The 18,524-nt window shown below is 33.3% G+C and overlaps 1 protein-coding gene across 1 annotated transcript in view; it reads right to left on the reverse strand.

Moving 5' to 3' along the window:
- Positions 1 to 1,253: 1,253 nt before the first annotated feature.
- cathD (cathepsin D) overlaps positions 1,254 to 18,524 on the reverse strand; it is a 28,951-nt gene continuing 11,680 nt past the window's right edge. The window contains exons 4-9 of the mRNA XM_089238992.1: positions 18,264 to 18,397; positions 16,657 to 16,841; positions 10,757 to 10,879; positions 4,950 to 5,097; positions 3,909 to 4,007; positions 1,254 to 1,745 (exon numbers count right to left, since the gene is read on the reverse strand). Coding sequence (XP_089095118.1) covers positions 1,587 to 1,745; positions 3,909 to 4,007; positions 4,950 to 5,097; positions 10,757 to 10,879; positions 16,657 to 16,841; positions 18,264 to 18,397 — 848 coding nt within the window. The 3' untranslated portion in view covers positions 1,254 to 1,586. The remainder of the gene's footprint in view (positions 1,746 to 3,908; positions 4,008 to 4,949; positions 5,098 to 10,756; positions 10,880 to 16,656; positions 16,842 to 18,263; positions 18,398 to 18,524) is intronic.

Consider the following 18,524-nt stretch of genomic DNA (forward strand, 5'->3'; position numbering starts at 1 on the left):
CCATTCCGAATCAGCAATAACTTGTAGGTCCTGATCTAATTAGCCCTTGTGTGCCGAAAATGACTGGTATTTGTGGTAATTATATTCCAAAGTGTGATAAAAATTATGAATTAAAAAATCTTTTTCATTCTTTCCCCTTCCCCCACCACCACAAGGTAGTGAAAGAATATATAGAATATAAGTGAAATATGAGAGAATCATACCAGGGAAGGGATTAAGTTAAAGCAAAAAGTATTTTTCACATACTTCTCTAGAGCAAAGGTATCTAACCTGTTAGGTTACCTGGGACAGATTAGATTAGAACTGTTTTGAGCCACACTTGAAATGCAGATGGTAGTTAATGAGAGCATTTAAAGCAAAATTTATAATTGCAAGTGGAAAAAAATTAGCAAAGCTCTGTCCTTTACTTGATGTCAAAAGAGTCCGGGTCCTGAATAAGGATGAGCAGGAAGGTCAGGAAGATTTCCATGCTTAAGCCTAAATATATGTAAGCTACAACTTAGCTGGATTGTTGTACCATATAGTTCAACTGGAGTAATAGTAATAAGATGATTTAGAAATGCAAGATTCAGATCTTGTCCTTAAAAAATCTACCTTAAAATACTCTAAAATATGTATGCTATTTTGAAATTGCTAGCTAGATTGCATGTTCTGTCCATCTGGATTGGATACACCTGCTCTAGGGTCTTCATATACTTTTACATAAAATTTCTTAAACATAGAGATCTGAAAATTGATTTGAAATGCTTACTTACCAACTACTCTACTAACACATATTTTTAAATGAGTAAAAGTTCAATAATTCAATAATTGCTGAATTTCCAAGTCAATTGAAGAAAAAGACTAATAATATCAGGTTACAGAACTTCCTTAAATTTAACTCATGAATTGTTATTAAACAATATTCAATATTTCAGAATTCATATTCAGGGATAATTACTTTCATTCATCACAGAAAAGGAAAAATTCAACTGCTTCTGCTGAGTATTAGTGCTCAGAAAAATGTATAAAAATGGAAGCTTGCATCTTGTAAATTGACATTATTCAAAATAATCTGGAAGCAAATGCAGTCAAACATTGATATTTGGAAGTACTTTGGCAGTTGATATTGTTTTGAGTTACCAAAAATTTGAGTTATAGAAAATATATTACGCAGGAGATTGTGTGAAGCTACTCAAGGAATTTAGTAGCAAAACTGGGAATTTGACTGTATGAATCTGAAAATAATATTTTATATCAACCAATGCAAAAAATAAAAAATAAGAACAAAATTTATTACTCTTTCAAAACATTATTCATATTACATAACATCTCAAGCTTTCTTTCAACAGTTTCTAGAGTGACATAAATTTAAAGATGCAAGAAAAATAAAAATCATCTTGTTTTTGTTACAGGAACAGATTTGTAGTTGTTTAATACAATAGTTGGAAACAAAAATAAGACATTTTTGTAAATTAAGTAACATAAGTTTGTGACGCAAGTTACAAAACAGCCAAAAAAAAAGACAACAAAACTTCACATTTCAAACAACCTGTTTAGAAAACTAAGTCTTTGGCTTATAAATGAATCAAATATGTAATGTTAGCTTAAGCTGCTTCTGCAAAACCAACTCGACTGTTGCCATAGTCAAATTCGGTATAATACCTTCCTATGAACACATCTCCCAAAATCCACAAAGGCCCAATCTTTCCAGTATCTAGGCCCAAAAATCCACTAAGGCAAATAGTTTGGCCAAGTTGTGAAACCTAAAATTGAAACACACTATTAACACCAATTTTATATTTAAAAATAATTTGCTTACATTGATAAATTAAAATAATGAATTTTGAGTTGTGGAGACAAGTCATAAGAAAAACCAAAAATTGCAAAGGTCAACCAGAGGTAACTAAATTTTAGTCGTCTTCTCATATACAGCTTCAGATAGATATAGATAGATAGCTCCAGACAAAGATAACATACAAATGAAAAGAGACACTATTACATCACATTAAACCTTGTGCATTAAGATGTCACAGATGAGGTGAAATTAAAAATGTATCAAATCACTCAAATGTCACTGTAATCACAACAATGGTGATCATTTTGTTATCAGTGTCAGTAACACCATTATTCCTTGATGAGCAGTGACACTTGTCTGCATGCTGTTGATGAATCAATGTTGTTCCTAAGCAGCATTTGACTGCAGACAAAATTAGTAATAACCAATCAATTAAGTTATCACTAATCTCAGAGTATCCTTTAATATCAAACTGTGGTTAACATTTAAATGTATGTACTACTCCAAGAATAAATTATATGTTCTTGCATTACTGCAGATCTAAGCAAAATCCATTCTTTGATGGCAATTAGAAGTTCCATTTTTATTGAGCAGAACTGACATGAACTCCCTATAAGACAACAGTGAGCAGCATAACATTGAAATTAAATTGGATATACAAAATGATTGAAAAGGAAAAGTTAATCAGACTTGCGGAAACTACTGGGCCAAAGCCAAATTTAACACACATTTCCCTGGGTATGTGGTTGCCATTTCTGAAGGGAAAAAAACAGTTTACATTTTGGTTAATAGGAGAGAATGACGCTACAGTGAAGAAAATCTGCATAATATAATGTGTAGCTGATACCAATAACTTATCTAAAATCTTTTCGCTTATAAGAATGCATGAAGCAGTTTTCATGAAACAAAAATTTCAACAGATCCTGTATTACTTGCTCAACTCTTTTATCAAGAAGACAATGGTGCTTTGCTGCTTAGATGTCTTAAAAGACAGAATTACCAACATGCTTCACATCCCCACACAAATGATTTGCATTGTGCTGTTGAATGTCATGCTTTGAATGCAATTTTTGGAGCAAGGCATAGTCAAGCCATATCTACAATGATATAGTTCTATATGCAATCACAATTAAATTATAGCATGTTTATTCTTCTGCTTGTTTTTTCTTTGATTTCTTCCTACATGTTGTTACACATAACTCTTAACTTATTTAACACTTCTTTTACGGTTACTTGTCATTGATTCCATTTCCACATGTTATTTCAGCACAGTTATTGCTCATTTACTCTTGTTTGGCAATAATTGTTAGATGCTTTTGGTATTATGCAAATTTCCTGAACCATAGTGCCATTTTTCTCCATCGGCTGAAATGCTATGTTTTTTGTTTTTTTTGAGATCACATCCACATACCCAGGAAAGTATATGAACAAAATTTAGTTATGGTTTGCCCAGTAGCTTTGGCATGAGAGACATCTAAACACACCTGTTTTTGATTTTATTCATCCTGTACATACATGTGAGTAAAATAATTATATCAATATATTTAAATGTACTCGAGGAGTTTCCACTGTATTTTTCTTCGAAATACAAAGTGTTATCAAACAGTGATTCAACTTGAACTACTTACCTTGTACAGGAACACTTAAAATAATTATCATCATAATTAATTTTAAAGAGAATAATTCAAATATTTGTATAAATCAAAACAAACACATGTAACATTATTATCAAATATATAAAATTTCTGTTAAGACTAGAGGTCCCAAGTTAGAATTATTTATTTTGTTTAATATTAGCCATTGAAAATGCACTGGAATTTTTTATTCCTGGTACCTTCTAAATAAATTTTGAAAATGAACTAACTTTTCAACTGAATTTTCAAACACCAATTATGTTTTATCAAAACTCTTTGCATTCTTCTCAAAATTGGCTATAAATTCATCGCTTTCAATATGTTTTACTCAATGGATTAATTTCCAACTGTTTTCTAGAGACTACGAGTTCAAATAAAATAATTATTTGGCAATATCTATTGACACAGAGAGAGAGAGAAATTAAATCATTTTTAATGAATGGCTTATATTTAAAACAATTAAAAAAATCAATAAAATTGAAAGAAAAAATTTTTACCTCAAGAACATAGTCTTTGGCTTTTAAAACAAATTCCCGACCTCCAAATATCAATGACACATCAGGCAACTTTGGAATCAATTTGCAGTCAATGGCATACTATAAGTAATATAGCATTTTAGTAAGCAATTTTTACAATACGTGGTAATCTTGCCATACAATAGCCCAAACAGTTACAATGTCACCATAGCAAACAATATTGTAGATTGAAATGTAAACACATTTTCATTTTTTAGTAATAAAAATGATTGTTTGATTATTTTTGTATGATGATGTATCTTGGGAGAGAAAAAAAAATTGTTTCCAAAATACAAATTGAGGAAAAATTTGAGCTAAGAAATATATTTCTTGTAACTAAATATATTTTAGGAGCCACAAGTATTTCGTTTACACAAGCCAATAATCACATATAGAAAAGTTTAGGATCCAATACCAATTTTCTAGTCGCTATGATGACCTGGTGCCTAGGAATTGTCAAGTCCTGGAGTATATGATTCAAATGTCATCGTAATTGAACAAGATTGTTGGCCGGCAAAACAGACATGAAGGTAGGCCATCTGTAAAACTAGGTCATTTGCAGAGATATGCATCAATAAATATGTTTTTGTTTTTTTTAAGTTTGTCAAAAAACGAAGACTATGCCAAGTTAATGTCATCCACGCACTTTTTTTTCTTGAAATTAATGATTGATTACTTGACAAAAATAAATTTATCCCCCTCCCCCAATTTTGAGCAGTTTCATACATTCTCAATATGGGAAATGATATGTAATAACACCACTTAAGACCCATCATCTTTGAAGCAAAAACATGAACCTGCAGTTCTTTACTATAACAATTTGCACATGAATTTGTGAAGTTTATGTTATCATGAATGGAGTTTAGTCTCCATGTAAGAAAGTTGCTTTGTTCTGTGTCAAAGCAATTTCAAATATAGAAATAATTTTAAGTTCAGAGTAAATTATTAGAATGTAAGTATTTTGATAAAAACTGTTTCATAGAAGAATTTGTTATATAGCAATTCTATATCGTATTTACATACCTCTCCCTGAGCAAGAGGGGTTGCTCCAAGTTCTTTGTTCAGTTTCTGGATCTCATCTACAGGACCAGCAATCAATGAAGTGCCTGTGTCAGCTATGGCCTCACATCCACCAGCACAATAAACCCCAGTTTTGCCATTGAGAGAAATGCTGGAAAATAATAACTTCTATAAGGGCTGTTTTTCATAAATTTGATTGAAGTTCATAAAGAACATGCAATGAATACTCCAATGTAGGGTGGCCAGAGGTCCTAGTTTTTTGCTAAAAAATATACACAATCTCAAAAAATGCTTATGCGATGTCTGTTTGTCCCAGTTTATTTCGTGCGTATAGAAGAGATTGATTACATCTAATTAATTTTTTAATATTTATGTTTTATCATGAAATTTTGAAGTACCCACATTTTGCACGGTTTCTATTCGAGATAAGCTGTTTCATCAATATGACCACAAGTTTGGGCAGAATGTGTATCTTGAGCATCATTATGATACAGAGCAGCCAGCTTTGCGCTAAAACTCAGAACCACCCTTACAAGACGTGGAGACCAGAACAAAAATAACTGGGGGATTCTTTGTAGGTGGGTGACCCAGAGGGTGGGGGATCGCCCAAGAGCTAAATAATATAGGGAAATTTAGCCTGTTATGTAAAATACCGGACAATCCAACGAACCTACACAATAAATCACCCCTCCTGACACATGGACTTGAATTCCACACCTGGTTTTTTTATATAGGATAAACACACCTCATTTAAATCATTTTTCACATGAACAACTTACACAGACGTATTAAAACAATATTTCTAATATATATATATATGTATATTTTTAATTTCCTAGCATTATATTTCAAGGTTCAGCTTAACAAAATTTCAATGCCTAGGTTTCATTGGCAACAGGTAATTTTAATCCTTTCTCAGCAATTTGACATGGCAATGCTCTCTAAGAAGCATTTTTCAACATTTCCTGGTTTTTATTAATGAGTCCAGCATTATGCCCATTTTTCAACAAATTCCTGGATTTGTGTGTCCCCCAGCTTCTCAGTCTTATGATCTGGTCACCCTACTCCAATGCATCAAATGAATTCTAACTGTAAAGTATCCTATTAAAGTGTCACATATTTGCAGCATGATTTCACACTAATCTCGGTACCATACAATCAAGCTCAATGGTGTGCCTTTACATTTGAATCACAGCATATATGTTAGTTAAAGTGTGGAAATTGGGTAATATGCACATTACCTAGGTAATCTGCAGATTAACTAGACCCATTTGTTAAAGTGCGGAAATTTGTTTTCTGCAAAGCACTTGTTAAAGTGAAAATAAGATCTCTGATTAAACAGCAACGTTTTTTACACTTAAATTTATACTCAGACAAACAACTCAGTAATACTATGTAGTACTAACTGAAAAACATGCTACACTCTTTTATCCCATAAAGTTATAAATAGTTTCAAACAATAATCAGCAGATTGTGAATAAAATATACTGACAAGTGTTAAAACATAATGTTATTTATTTATTTTTAGATATCTAAAGAATCAATTAAACGGTTTAAAAGTATAATTACAATTGGGAAAATCAATTTGCAAAAAAGGAGGAAGGAAAAGAAATTAGAGAAACAACAAACTTTTGCCTTTTAACAATTTAGAATATGTTAAGGTGGACATTACCTAGGTATATTGTAGAAAACTCTTTGTGGATGATTCTGCATTTGAAAGCCTTGACCTAGTTAATCTGCAGATTACCTAGGTAATGTGCACATTAACGGCTTTTAAGTAACATATAGTGATACCTTGGCTAACGAAGGTAATTCATTCCAGAATCAGATCCATTAGGCAAAACAAATATTTCCACAGGTTTCAATATTAAATCATTTAATTTGTTCTAGGAAAAAGTTTTGTTCTTGCCCAAAATTTTATTACACATTTATAAAATACCAAGAAGCACTGTAAAAAAGAAAAGAAAACTAGCTGAAGGCTGAAATGCAGATCTTTACAATTAAATGGAAAATTTAAAGGAAGATGGGACACTGAATAACTTTTTATTTTACACTTATTCACAGACCCCCCCCCCCCCTCCCCAATCGGCTTTGTAAATGTCATCTTATGTGATATGGTCAGCTAATTTCTCTATCTAATACATGCAGCTGGAAAAGATAGGCTTCTAGAATATCCAGACCTGACTTCAATTTGCTTATGAAATGAAAACATTCAAATTTAGGCTCTTTAAATTTTTCTCTTAACATAATATTTCATTTCATACGAAATGGCTCACAAGCCTTCTGAAAGAGAAACAAGTATATCTGGAAAGGTATTTCAAGGCATATAAACTAATCGGGCTCAAATGACAGCAATTCTGAAAATTTAGCTCTTGAAAATTAAGCTCAGAACTGTGAGCATCTATGTCAACTAAACTTTTCATTGGCCGAGGTAGAAATATCATGAAAAAAATCATTAGTCAAAAAATCTATTGGTCAAGGTATCACAGTATTTAAATATACAGGATGTTCTGTTAATGGGCTGATAAACTCAGAGGGTTGTTAGTAGACATCAAGAGCAACAAAAATTGCAATGGAACACTATGTCGTAAACCACGTTGAGAGGGTGAAAATCGCAAAAAACATGCAGGTTTTGACATCATGCTGGAATGGCAAAAAGTACAATAATAACTACAAAAGGATTTATTTGATTAATTATTACAAGAGTTGTTGGTAGTGGCGGCCATTGACGTCATTGCACAGTCTACAATGACGTAAAAACGATTCCTGGATGCACTCGAAGATACCAGGTATACTTTTAATGTCTGTCGCAGCAACGACAATCCACACTACGGGATCATCCAGTGTGTCCACAGGCGTCACATGAGTGATTTAAGGTGACCCCCTCCCATAGAAAAAAGTCACACGGATTGAGATCCGGCAAATGTGGAGGACAAGCAATGGGTCCCGCATGTCCAATCCACCTCCTTGGGTATGTAACATCAAGGTGATTATGAACCTCGCTGGAAAAATGTGCAGGGGTACCATCATGCATGAACCACGTTCCTCGATGCACTGCGGCCGGCACACTTTGCAGCAAGTCTGGGAGGACATGTTGCAGAAAAAACAAGATACACATTCAGCAATCAACTGACATCCACCTTTTGCCTCTTCTGGACTCAGAGCCTGCATGCATTTTTCGTCATTTCTCAACGTGGTTTGTGACACCATGTTCCATTGCAATTTTTGTTCCTCTTGATGCCTACTAACAACCCTCTGACTTTGTATTGCTTACTTATAATATTTTGATTGTTTACAATGGATAGCTAATTTTGAAAACTATGCCCATAGCAAAATTTTAAACTGGTTTTCAATCAAACATCATTGCATCATTGTGAATTGGATAGAATCGTGGTTAAGAGATAGGTCACAACGAGTTATGGTGAACGGGGAATTCTCTGGTTGGACAGACGTCACAAGTGGAGTTCCTCAGGGAAGTGTCCTTGGCCCCATACTTTTTTCACTTTTTATCGATAAACTCGATCAGGGTATCGATGGAATTACTAGCAAATTCGCAGATGATGTGAAGCTAATGGGGGTAATCGGGAATGAAAGCGATAGGGAGTTGCTCCAGACCAACTTAAACAAGATTGCAGCATGGGCAAATGAATGGAGCATGACGTTTAGCGTAGATAAGTGCATGGTCGCTCATTTTGGTTCGAACAACCCACGGTTCTCTTACGAGTTGAATGGTGTCACTATCCCGGATGCAACTAGAGTCACCGATTTGGGAATTCTCATTGACGAGCGACTTAAGTTTTCTGAACATTGTTCAGCGGTTGTCAAAAAATCGAATAGAATGCTTGGTCTCATTTTCAAAAAGGTCTCTTCGCGTTCTCCTAAAGTCATTCTTCCGCTTTTTCGAGGCTTAGTTCGTCCTGGACTGGAGTATGCTGTAAGGTTTTGGAGACCATACCTACAGAGGGACATAGACTTGGTTGAAGGGGTGCAGAGAAGAGCTACGCGTGTCCTTATTGGCACACAGGGCTTGAGTTATGAAGAAAGACTTCATTTTTTGAATATGTTTACATTGGATGAACGCAGGTGTCGAGGAGATATGATCGAAGTGTTCAAAATTTTCAATGGGATGGATAGGATGGACCATGAACTTTTAGTACACCGCCAATCGACTGCTTTTACAAGGGGACACCAGTATCGATTGGTGAGGGACAATGCAAGGTTATGGTGTCGCAGGGAATTTTTCTCCAATAGGGTTGTTAATAAATGGAATAGCTTACCCCCGGAGGTAGTAAATTGTAACACAATTGACACGTTTAAAAAGAAATACGATAAACATGTTGGGGTAAATCGGGAAGCTATCCATTCTTAGAATAAGACAACCATAAGTATTCTTTATGGGCATTGTATAATATTTTATCATGTGTATATATTGTTTGTAATTTGTGTTAATTGCATTTTTAATTGGGTTGCTGTATTTTTGAAACATATGACAACCATATTTTTATGGGCATCTTTTTATCAGCCACCTCGTTGGGCATTTTGCCTGTTGTGGTGTTGTATTTGTATTTGTATTTGTATTGTTATTTTTTCATTGTTCTTCCTAATGTTATCTATTTTTTTATACTTTCCAATTATTATCTGAAAATACTTCGCTACATTTGATAGTACTAGTTTACCAGCAGAGAACCTGGTACAGAGAATCGATAAGTTTTCTCTTAGAATCTGACTACCAAAACATCCTTTTTGATTTGCTACTTGCTAAACTTATGAGAATGTCTAAGTACAACACTAGATGCCTTGCTTGACCATTTAATTGTGCAAATTATATATATATATTTATTTATTTTTTTTTTTTTTTTTTTTTTTTTTTTTAGTCCCATTCCATAGATTTTTTTTAAAATTTATTTAACGAAAAAAGTTTATCTTCAATTAATTCATATTTATTGTGGAATAATTCTCTTGAAGGAAAAATCAGTATATAATTTTTAAGTACCATCAATTAGTTTCTTGAAAATTTGATTTCCACTATCAATTGTAAATAGGCAATTGAATTGTTCAAGAGTTAAAAAACTGAGACTGTATAGTTATTTGAAATAACAAAAAATGTAAAATGCAGAATAAATTTGGTATTCCACTAGACTCTACAATTTTAAAGTTTGAGCAGACGTTTTCAGATAATGATTTATTTATAAGAAAGGGTATACAAAATATATTTTTTCTGCAATGCAAGATTTATTCACATTTTTATCCCCCTTGATTTTTAATCCTTTTATTATTTATTTTAAATTTTATTTGATTAAGATTGGGGAACCATAATTATAAAAATAGGGTGTCCTGCATGCAAATTATGTTCAATTGGGACCAAGCACCCCCTCAAGCTGTTACAGATGAGTTTAGACAAAGTTCATGTATAACAAATATTTTTGCCATTCCTTTTGACCTTGTTATAGGCGAGTTTGACTGTATATGAGAGTTATTGTGATCTTCACAGTTCTTTAACTCTAACTGCAAAATTGAATGGAAATTCTGTTTTCCGAATGCACTAAAAAGTTTTCCAGTTTTTGTGTATCCTGTATTATTGGCTATCCTTGTATGAAAATTGTGAATGCTCTGGCAAATACATTCCATACAGTGTTCACTAACTAGTATCACTTGTATACAGGCAAAAAGCACCATACATGTAATCGTCAATCAACAATGAAAATGCACATTCTGCTATGCCAATCTTCAATAGACTTTGAACAAAGTTAAAGGGTTGAAAGTGTAAAATGTAATTACAAGAGACAAGGAAGTTGGATCATAAAACTTACCCATCCATAGGAAATTGCCAGTACCCCTTCTTGTCAACAGAAACATATGTAAAATTGCCTTTATAATGAGCAGGATCACTTCCACCAAAAATAATCTCTCCACCAGGACTAGCTTTAGGATCTCTGAAAGCATAATTATAATTTATGCATGACTTAGAAAATTTCAAACTTGTATAGGAAAGAAATGTACACAGAATATACTATATAGCACATGATGTACTGGTAAATTAGAATTGAACGTATTGCATCTTTATAAGATTTTACATTTTAAAATGCATGTCTTATTTATATTTCTCACACTTTTTAGTGCAAGGAATATAAAATATGTAAAACAGCTAAAACTTGATTCATCAACAGAATGTTAGAAATTTCATTTATAAATATGGTTATTGTTAGGGCTAGGATTTTTATGATTTAAAGATGAAACATTGGTTAAAAAAACCTGAATTTCAGGTTTTTTAACCTATTAGAAATGATGTTTCATCTTTAGGTTTTAAAAAAGTCTGAGCCCTAGTTATTATATTCATCATACAGTCAAATATTCAGACTCAATATATAAGACTGTTAAATTTCTATCAATAATACTCTGAACACTAAAAATAGGGTCATGTTGCTTAAGAACAACAGATAAATTCATTTTGCTGCATACGAGGGTCATTTTATGAGTGAGATAAAAAAATTTTTTCTTTTTTTGGAAAAAATTCTATTTTATTTTTCAGCAGTCTCCTTCAAACTTTTTTCAATGATGTTCAAATTTCTGACGTTCCTCAGAAAATTACATTTCCTCTAACTCCCCAAAAAAGTCAATTACAGCTGATATGGCCTCTTCATTTGATGAGCAATTTTTTCTATCAAGCAAAACTTTTAATATTGGGAGCAGAAAAAAGTCATATGAGGCCAAATCCATAGAATTTGGTGGAATCCCAAAACTATAACTCGAACCTTAAATTTGGCTTTACGTCGGGAAATTCTATAGATGATGCCCTCAACCTAAAACTCTCTAAAATTAACTAATTCAAGAGCAAAGAACTGGACATAGCTTTTATAAATATCGACATTAAAGAAGCTTTTAACGACCTGACCTATTCCTCAATTATCAAGAACTGTCTGAAGCTCCTCCTCTACCTAACAACATCAAATCAATGTTTCTGGACCTCCTAGCAAATAGAAATGTCTTCAACTCCGGACGGCCTGGTGGTTAGAAAACAGGATATTGGCTGTCCACAGGGTTCGTGTAGCAGGCCAGCTTTGTGGAATCTTGTGGTCAATCAAACCCTAAAAATCCCCCCTCCCGGAAGATGCCCATGTCCAAGCCTTTGCTGAGGACTTTGCCTTTGTGATATTGTCAGTTAATGTATCGCAACTAGCGGCAAAGGAAACTGAAATCCTTAACAATTTTTTTTCGAATCGGCTTAATGAACAAAATCCTAACAGAAAAAACAAAATTTCTGTTTCACAAAAAATAAATATCCCCAGGATCAAAATTATTGGTAAAAATATTAAATGTGTAAACAATCTCAAATATTTAGACATAACCATCCAAAAAGACCTCGGCTGGGAATCGCACATCAATGAACGAAAATTGAAAGTGACGGGCTTCCATTTTAAACTAACTAAAATAGCAGGCAAATCCTGGGCTATTTCACAAAACATTAGGAATACTATCTACAAGAGGATAGTTGAGAGATTCTTAGCCCATGGTGCCTCAGCGTGGTATAAGCATCCAACCAAAAAAACACAACAGGCCCTAGATAGCACATAGAGGAAATTTCTTTTATCGTTAACCGGGGCCTAAGACACAACAGCCCCACTCGGAGTTCAGGTGATCACAGACAACTGCCCACTACACCTAAAACTCCAAATGGAAGTAGTCTATACAAATGCAGTTAGGTTTACGGAAAACATTCAACCAGAACTTCTAGACTTTGACCCCCAATAACTTTAAAGCATGGGAGCATGGCTGGCACCACCACCCTCTCCTGTTCAACTATCCCTAATCAAATTTTGATTGAAGGCCATGATATAAAACTACCACACACCCACATATACACAGATGGCTCCAAAACTAATGAAGGCATTGGGGCAGTCTATTGTGTATACACAAACAATACAGAAAAGCAAAATGTGGCAAGCAGCACTAGATAAAAACAATAGTAACTTTCAAGCAGAATTGTTAGCGATAGAAGCAGCTATACAATATGCAATGGGAACAGGAGAATGAGTTTTAATAATAACTGATAGCTCTGCTCCTCCCTTCAAGCACGTCTAGATCCAACAAATAGAACCACAATAGTACATGTATTGAGGCAGCATTTATTAGAGATAACCCAAAAATTTTCCAATTTTCCAAGGTTGGATGAAGGCCCATGTAGGTAACCTTGGAAATGAGAGAGAAGACTCTCTAGCCAAGGATGCCATCAACTGTGCCAATAAACTTGATAACCCTTTCTCACTAAAGCTCCTGAAGACACAACTTAAACAAGCAACCCTCTGGAAATGGCAGCAAATTTGAAACCAAGGAACAACAGCTAGGAAAGTACACGAAATTGTCCCTTGAGTCACAAACAACACATTAAACTGGAATAGGGAAGTGACTATCTTCATAACAGGAACGGTCCATTCCCTACATATCTACACAAATGGGAATGCACCAATCAGACAAATGTGCCTGCGGTATGGTGGGTACTCCAGTTCACTATGCTACAGAGTGCAAATTTACAAAGCATCTACACGTGTACAAACATTCCAAAAACAATAGAAAACAATGGTTCACTCAGATAATCAAAAACAAAAACATAGCAGCAAGGATGACAAGCATTGTCAAATATATACATGCTAATGAAAAACCAAAATCTCTCTCTGTCCACCAGATTTATAAAATAATGTTTTAACTTTTGTGCAAAAATAAGGGGAAAAAATATAAATAGATAAAAACAACAACAAAAATCATATCCACATGTGTGTGTGACTGCCACTATTAACACATTACCATTACATGAACAAGATATAGTATGTACCAACGGGACCCGAACAAGAATTTTTATGACATACACGCAACAACAATGTAAATGTGATAACAGCAAGTGTCTCTATTCAGCTCTTCTAGTGGGGCTGCTAGACAGGAAAACATGGATGGCTTCATAATAACTATTACATGTAGTTTTTATTTTATATATATTCATTTTTTTCTTCAATAAATATAACCAGATAGAGCAAGTCAATCAAAACAACAAGACCGAAGCTAATCCTTAGCTAAGGCTCTCTCCAGACAATCCCTCATTGCTCACCAAAATAGGTTTAGAGCGAGGCTCCTCGACCTGGCAGTTATGTATATGAACATATGTATATTTTTATTTCTCTTTTTCCTCCCTTTATATAAGTTTTCATGAATTTCATGCCCACAACACACATGCGTACTCATATATTATCATATCCCTGTTTCTCACTGAATAAGGTGCTAGGCGAGATGACACGGGTGATCCCTAAAATTGTATATATTCCATATTTCCCCCACACGATATTTTTATTTTGTATATTTTCATCAGATCCACCGAAGCGAGTGAACTCAACCCAATAAAACTGATGCTGACTTCTAGCCCACAAGTTATGAAGCCTATTTGCTCACCAACAAGGTGTTAAGCGAGATGGCTGGCTCTGATGGATATTTTATATTATACAATAAGATTTTCATTTTGCTTGTTTGTTGTATCCTATGTATATAATATGACATATATAAGATAACATATGAGATGGGATGATGTTATCTCCAATTGCTTTTAAAATATACCTTCATTCTAATATGTACATTCATCATTCTTAATGAAATCAGAACTTTTCTCCAACTCTCAACCCCATCTCAACTGTTATCACCACAAAATTTGTTAATTGTGACAGTACCCAATTGTCTAGGGTAAATGTTCAGAATTTATTTTCTGGCTCAAAATAAAGTGTTCCAGACTCTTCCATGAAGCTGGGGTGGAAGAGATCTCAACAATGGGATAAGTTAAGCGGCAAAATTCTGGCGTTCATTCGTTCATGACTTCACTTTTAATCAATCATCAGCAAACATAGCACCCATCTTGAACAAAGTTTTTTCATTCCTAATTTCTCACTAAGAATATTGTGAATCTGTTCTATTGAAATGCTCACGACATTAGCTATCTCAAGTGCCTTAAATATGAGATCTTCCATAATGATACCATGGAATTTTTCAATAATTTTCAAGGTGGTGACCTGAAATGGGTGGCCAGGACACTCTTCTTAGGTAGAAGTGCAACCCGTTTAAATTTGTTTATACAAAAATAAATAGTCTTTAATGATGGTGTAGACTCTCCCATGACTTCCCTTGAGAGCCATAGACATGAGACCTTCAAGAATTTTAAAGCTACTAGAATGATAAGTTTTTTTAGACATTGACTTGATGGGGGGGGGGGGGGAATAGGATATCGGAAAATATGTTGATATTTTGGAAGCCCAGGTAAATGGCTACAAAAAAAAGAACTGAAAACCCCCGGTCTACTTAATTGAACTCAGCTTTTTCTTTCCTAACCATAAATAAACTTTGAAATTACAATTCAACAAATTTTAATGTTTCATCAGAGTTAAATTGGAAACTTTGAGCTCAAGCTAGTTGTGACAGGTTTTGAAGAGCGATACACATAATTGTAATAACCTGAAAGCAATCATGTTGCTACCTTCATACACTTATCAAATGACTCATATTTTTTATAATTTAACAAATATTAAATGTGAAATTGGTTAATCTATAAGGCTTGATTTCACCTGAGGAAAAAGTTATGTACCTACTCAGTAAATAACATTTACTTATGTAAACAGTTTGGAAAAAAAAAAGTTAGTGCAGCTTTACATTTCTGATAGGACAAATGTTTGTTTGGGTGAAAGTATGGAGCAAAAAGAGAAAGGCAAGTGAAGCAATTCCAAAGTTCATATCAAAAGTAGTATAATAATGCAATAACAAAAAATTTGTATTTAAATTTCAAACAAATTGTTAGCTTCAGAGATATTCATAGATTCTATAATTTCACATATCATAGAATTTTTTTGTTGAGCAAATCCAAAGGGTTTTCATACCCTCAAAAACCAAACCATGCCTCCCTTGAATAATATTGTTGAATATTTGATTTTATTGTTGAACATTTATTTCATCTCTAATGATGAATTCTTCACCTTTAATGTTTACAGGTATGGAAATTTGGAATAGCTTTCCCCTTAATTTTTCTTTGGCGTTTCATTTTTCTTTTTCATAATTTCAATGTTTTCAACAACAAAAAAAAAAGTTTTTAAAGATGTTTCTTTAGCTTTTTACGATCTTTAAAGTTTAAAAACCAAAAATAAAAAAATTTCTAACATTCACAAATTCAATACTCATGATGAGTGCTTTGCCTGCTGAGAAATTATAACTTTTTATCTACAAACCATGCAAATGTGCGTGAGCAAAAAAAAAACAGCTTTAAACATGGAGAAGTCCAACATAATTCATGACGAAACCAATATCTTAAAATGACTCTTATATTATGAAGACTTTTCGAAATTCACCACATGTATTATATACTAAGTAGCTTCAATTTATTAAAAATTAAAATGAATTTATCAAAACATCAAGCAACAAATAGTTGCTAGCAGCAATGTTATGGAAAATTTTTATCATTATCTTAGTCACATAATACTCATTTATATGGAAGAATGGGTATTAATAATTTTGACTTTTGTTTCTTTTTACACATTTATAAGCATATTTGTTACACAAGGATATCCATTTTCATTAGGATAATTTGTATTTGTCCAGCATATAATGTGCATTCTAATGTGATGGATCTACTTAAAAAAATTTAAAGAAAAATCTCCTTTATTCTAAAATCTATACAGCAATAGATGCATACCTATTTAAGTAGAAAGAAAATACTGGACTCTGGACAAGTTTCTGCTTTATCATGTTATCAAACACTGGAGTGACTCCATCAACAGAGATTGTGGAAAAGCCAAGACCAAGTATACCATCAAATTTAGCAGCAACAAAGGCGAGACCTGGCTCTGTCAAAGCCTCCCCAAATGTTTGATCTTGAACCTATGGATAGAAATTATTAAAAAAACCATATTAGTATATGGTCGGCTTAGGTTTTTTGAACAGTGTTCAGCGGTGGTAAAAAGAAGCAAATAGAATGCTCGATTTTATTTTCAAAAAGGTGTCTTCGCATTCTACTAAAGTCATTCTTCTGCTTTTCCAAGGCTTAATTCGTTATGGACTGGAGTATGCTGTACGGTTTTGGAGATCATACCTACGGAGGGACATAGACTTGGTTGAAGGGGTGCAGGGAAGAGCTATGTGTGTCCTCCTTGGCACACAGGGCTTGAGTTATGAAGGGAGACCTCATTTTTTGAATATGTTTACATTGGATGAACGCAGGTGTCTGGGAGATGTGATTGAAGTGTTCAAAATTTTCAATGGGATGGATAGGATGGATTATGAACTATTAGTACACCGTCAATCGACTGCTTTTACAAGGAGACACCAGTATCATTTGGTAAGGGACAATTCTAAGTTATGGTATCGCAGGGAATTCTTCTCTAACAGGGTTGTTAATAACTGGAATAGCTTACCCCCGAGGGTAGTAAATTCTAACACAATTGACACATTTAAAAATAAATATGATGAACATGTTGAGGTAAATCGAAAAGCTATCCATATTTAGAATAAGACAACTATAAATATATTCTATGGACATTGTATAATATTTTATCATGTGTATATATTGTTTCTAGTTATTGTAATGGTATTTTTAATTAGGTTGCTGTATTTTAGAAATACAGTTGAATCCTGTAACAGTAGTGACAAAGTAGTGACCTAATGAATACCATTATAGCAAAAATCTCGTTTTAATGAAAATGTTTCTAATACCTTAGATAAGTTTACATAGGAACAATGCAAAAACCTGGGATTCCTTTATAATGGGATTCAACTGTATATGACATCCATATCTGCTATGGGCATCTTTTTCTTAGCCACCTCATTGGGCATTTTGCCTGTTGTGGCCTTGTATTTGTATACAGCACATTAAAAAAAAGTTTTATTAGAATTTTTATTTTATTAAAGATTCATTTTTATTGAAAGTATAGAACTTTCAGAACAGCATATTGGTTGTTAAAAAACAAAAGAAATGAGATAAACAGAAATGAATATTAATGATTTCACACACATATTACTACCCATATAATCTTCACTATTTTTCTACTCAGTCATTTATTATGCTATAAGACTTCTTTTTTTTTCATACCCTCAGCTTAAAATATTTTGCCAGTTCAGGCAGCATTTTTAACTGTACACCACAATTTTAAAAGTGTTTCTCAGTGGACTTGCAGTCCTTCAATCATTTGAAATAAAAGTGATAAACTCCAAATAAAAATATTCTGAATTTAGAGTTTTAAACCAGTTCAAATGATTTTGAAAAAAAAAAAAATCACAATACACAAGACAAAAATTTATGATTACCTTCACTTGGCCAACACTAACAACATCAGTGCTGAGAAATCCGGTCATGCTTCCAGATCCATACCTGATTTCTAAGACAGTTCCATTCTTTTTGTATGTGCTGGACTTTGAACTGTCATATTTGCTATGCAGCACTGAAAAACAAAATAGCATGGATATCACCATGTATTCTAAACAATAAAAAATTAAAATACATATCCTATTATACATCCTTTAACATATTATATTTGTCGCAAATGAACTTAAGCAAGATAAATTTAG

This window comes from Pholcus phalangioides, unplaced genomic scaffold, assembly GCF_987345545.1.
Source record: "Pholcus phalangioides strain wild (caught in Gottingen) unplaced genomic scaffold, Ppha-v1.0 ptg000011l_1, whole genome shotgun sequence".
Taxonomy (NCBI): Eukaryota; Metazoa; Arthropoda; class Arachnida; order Araneae; family Pholcidae; genus Pholcus; species Pholcus phalangioides.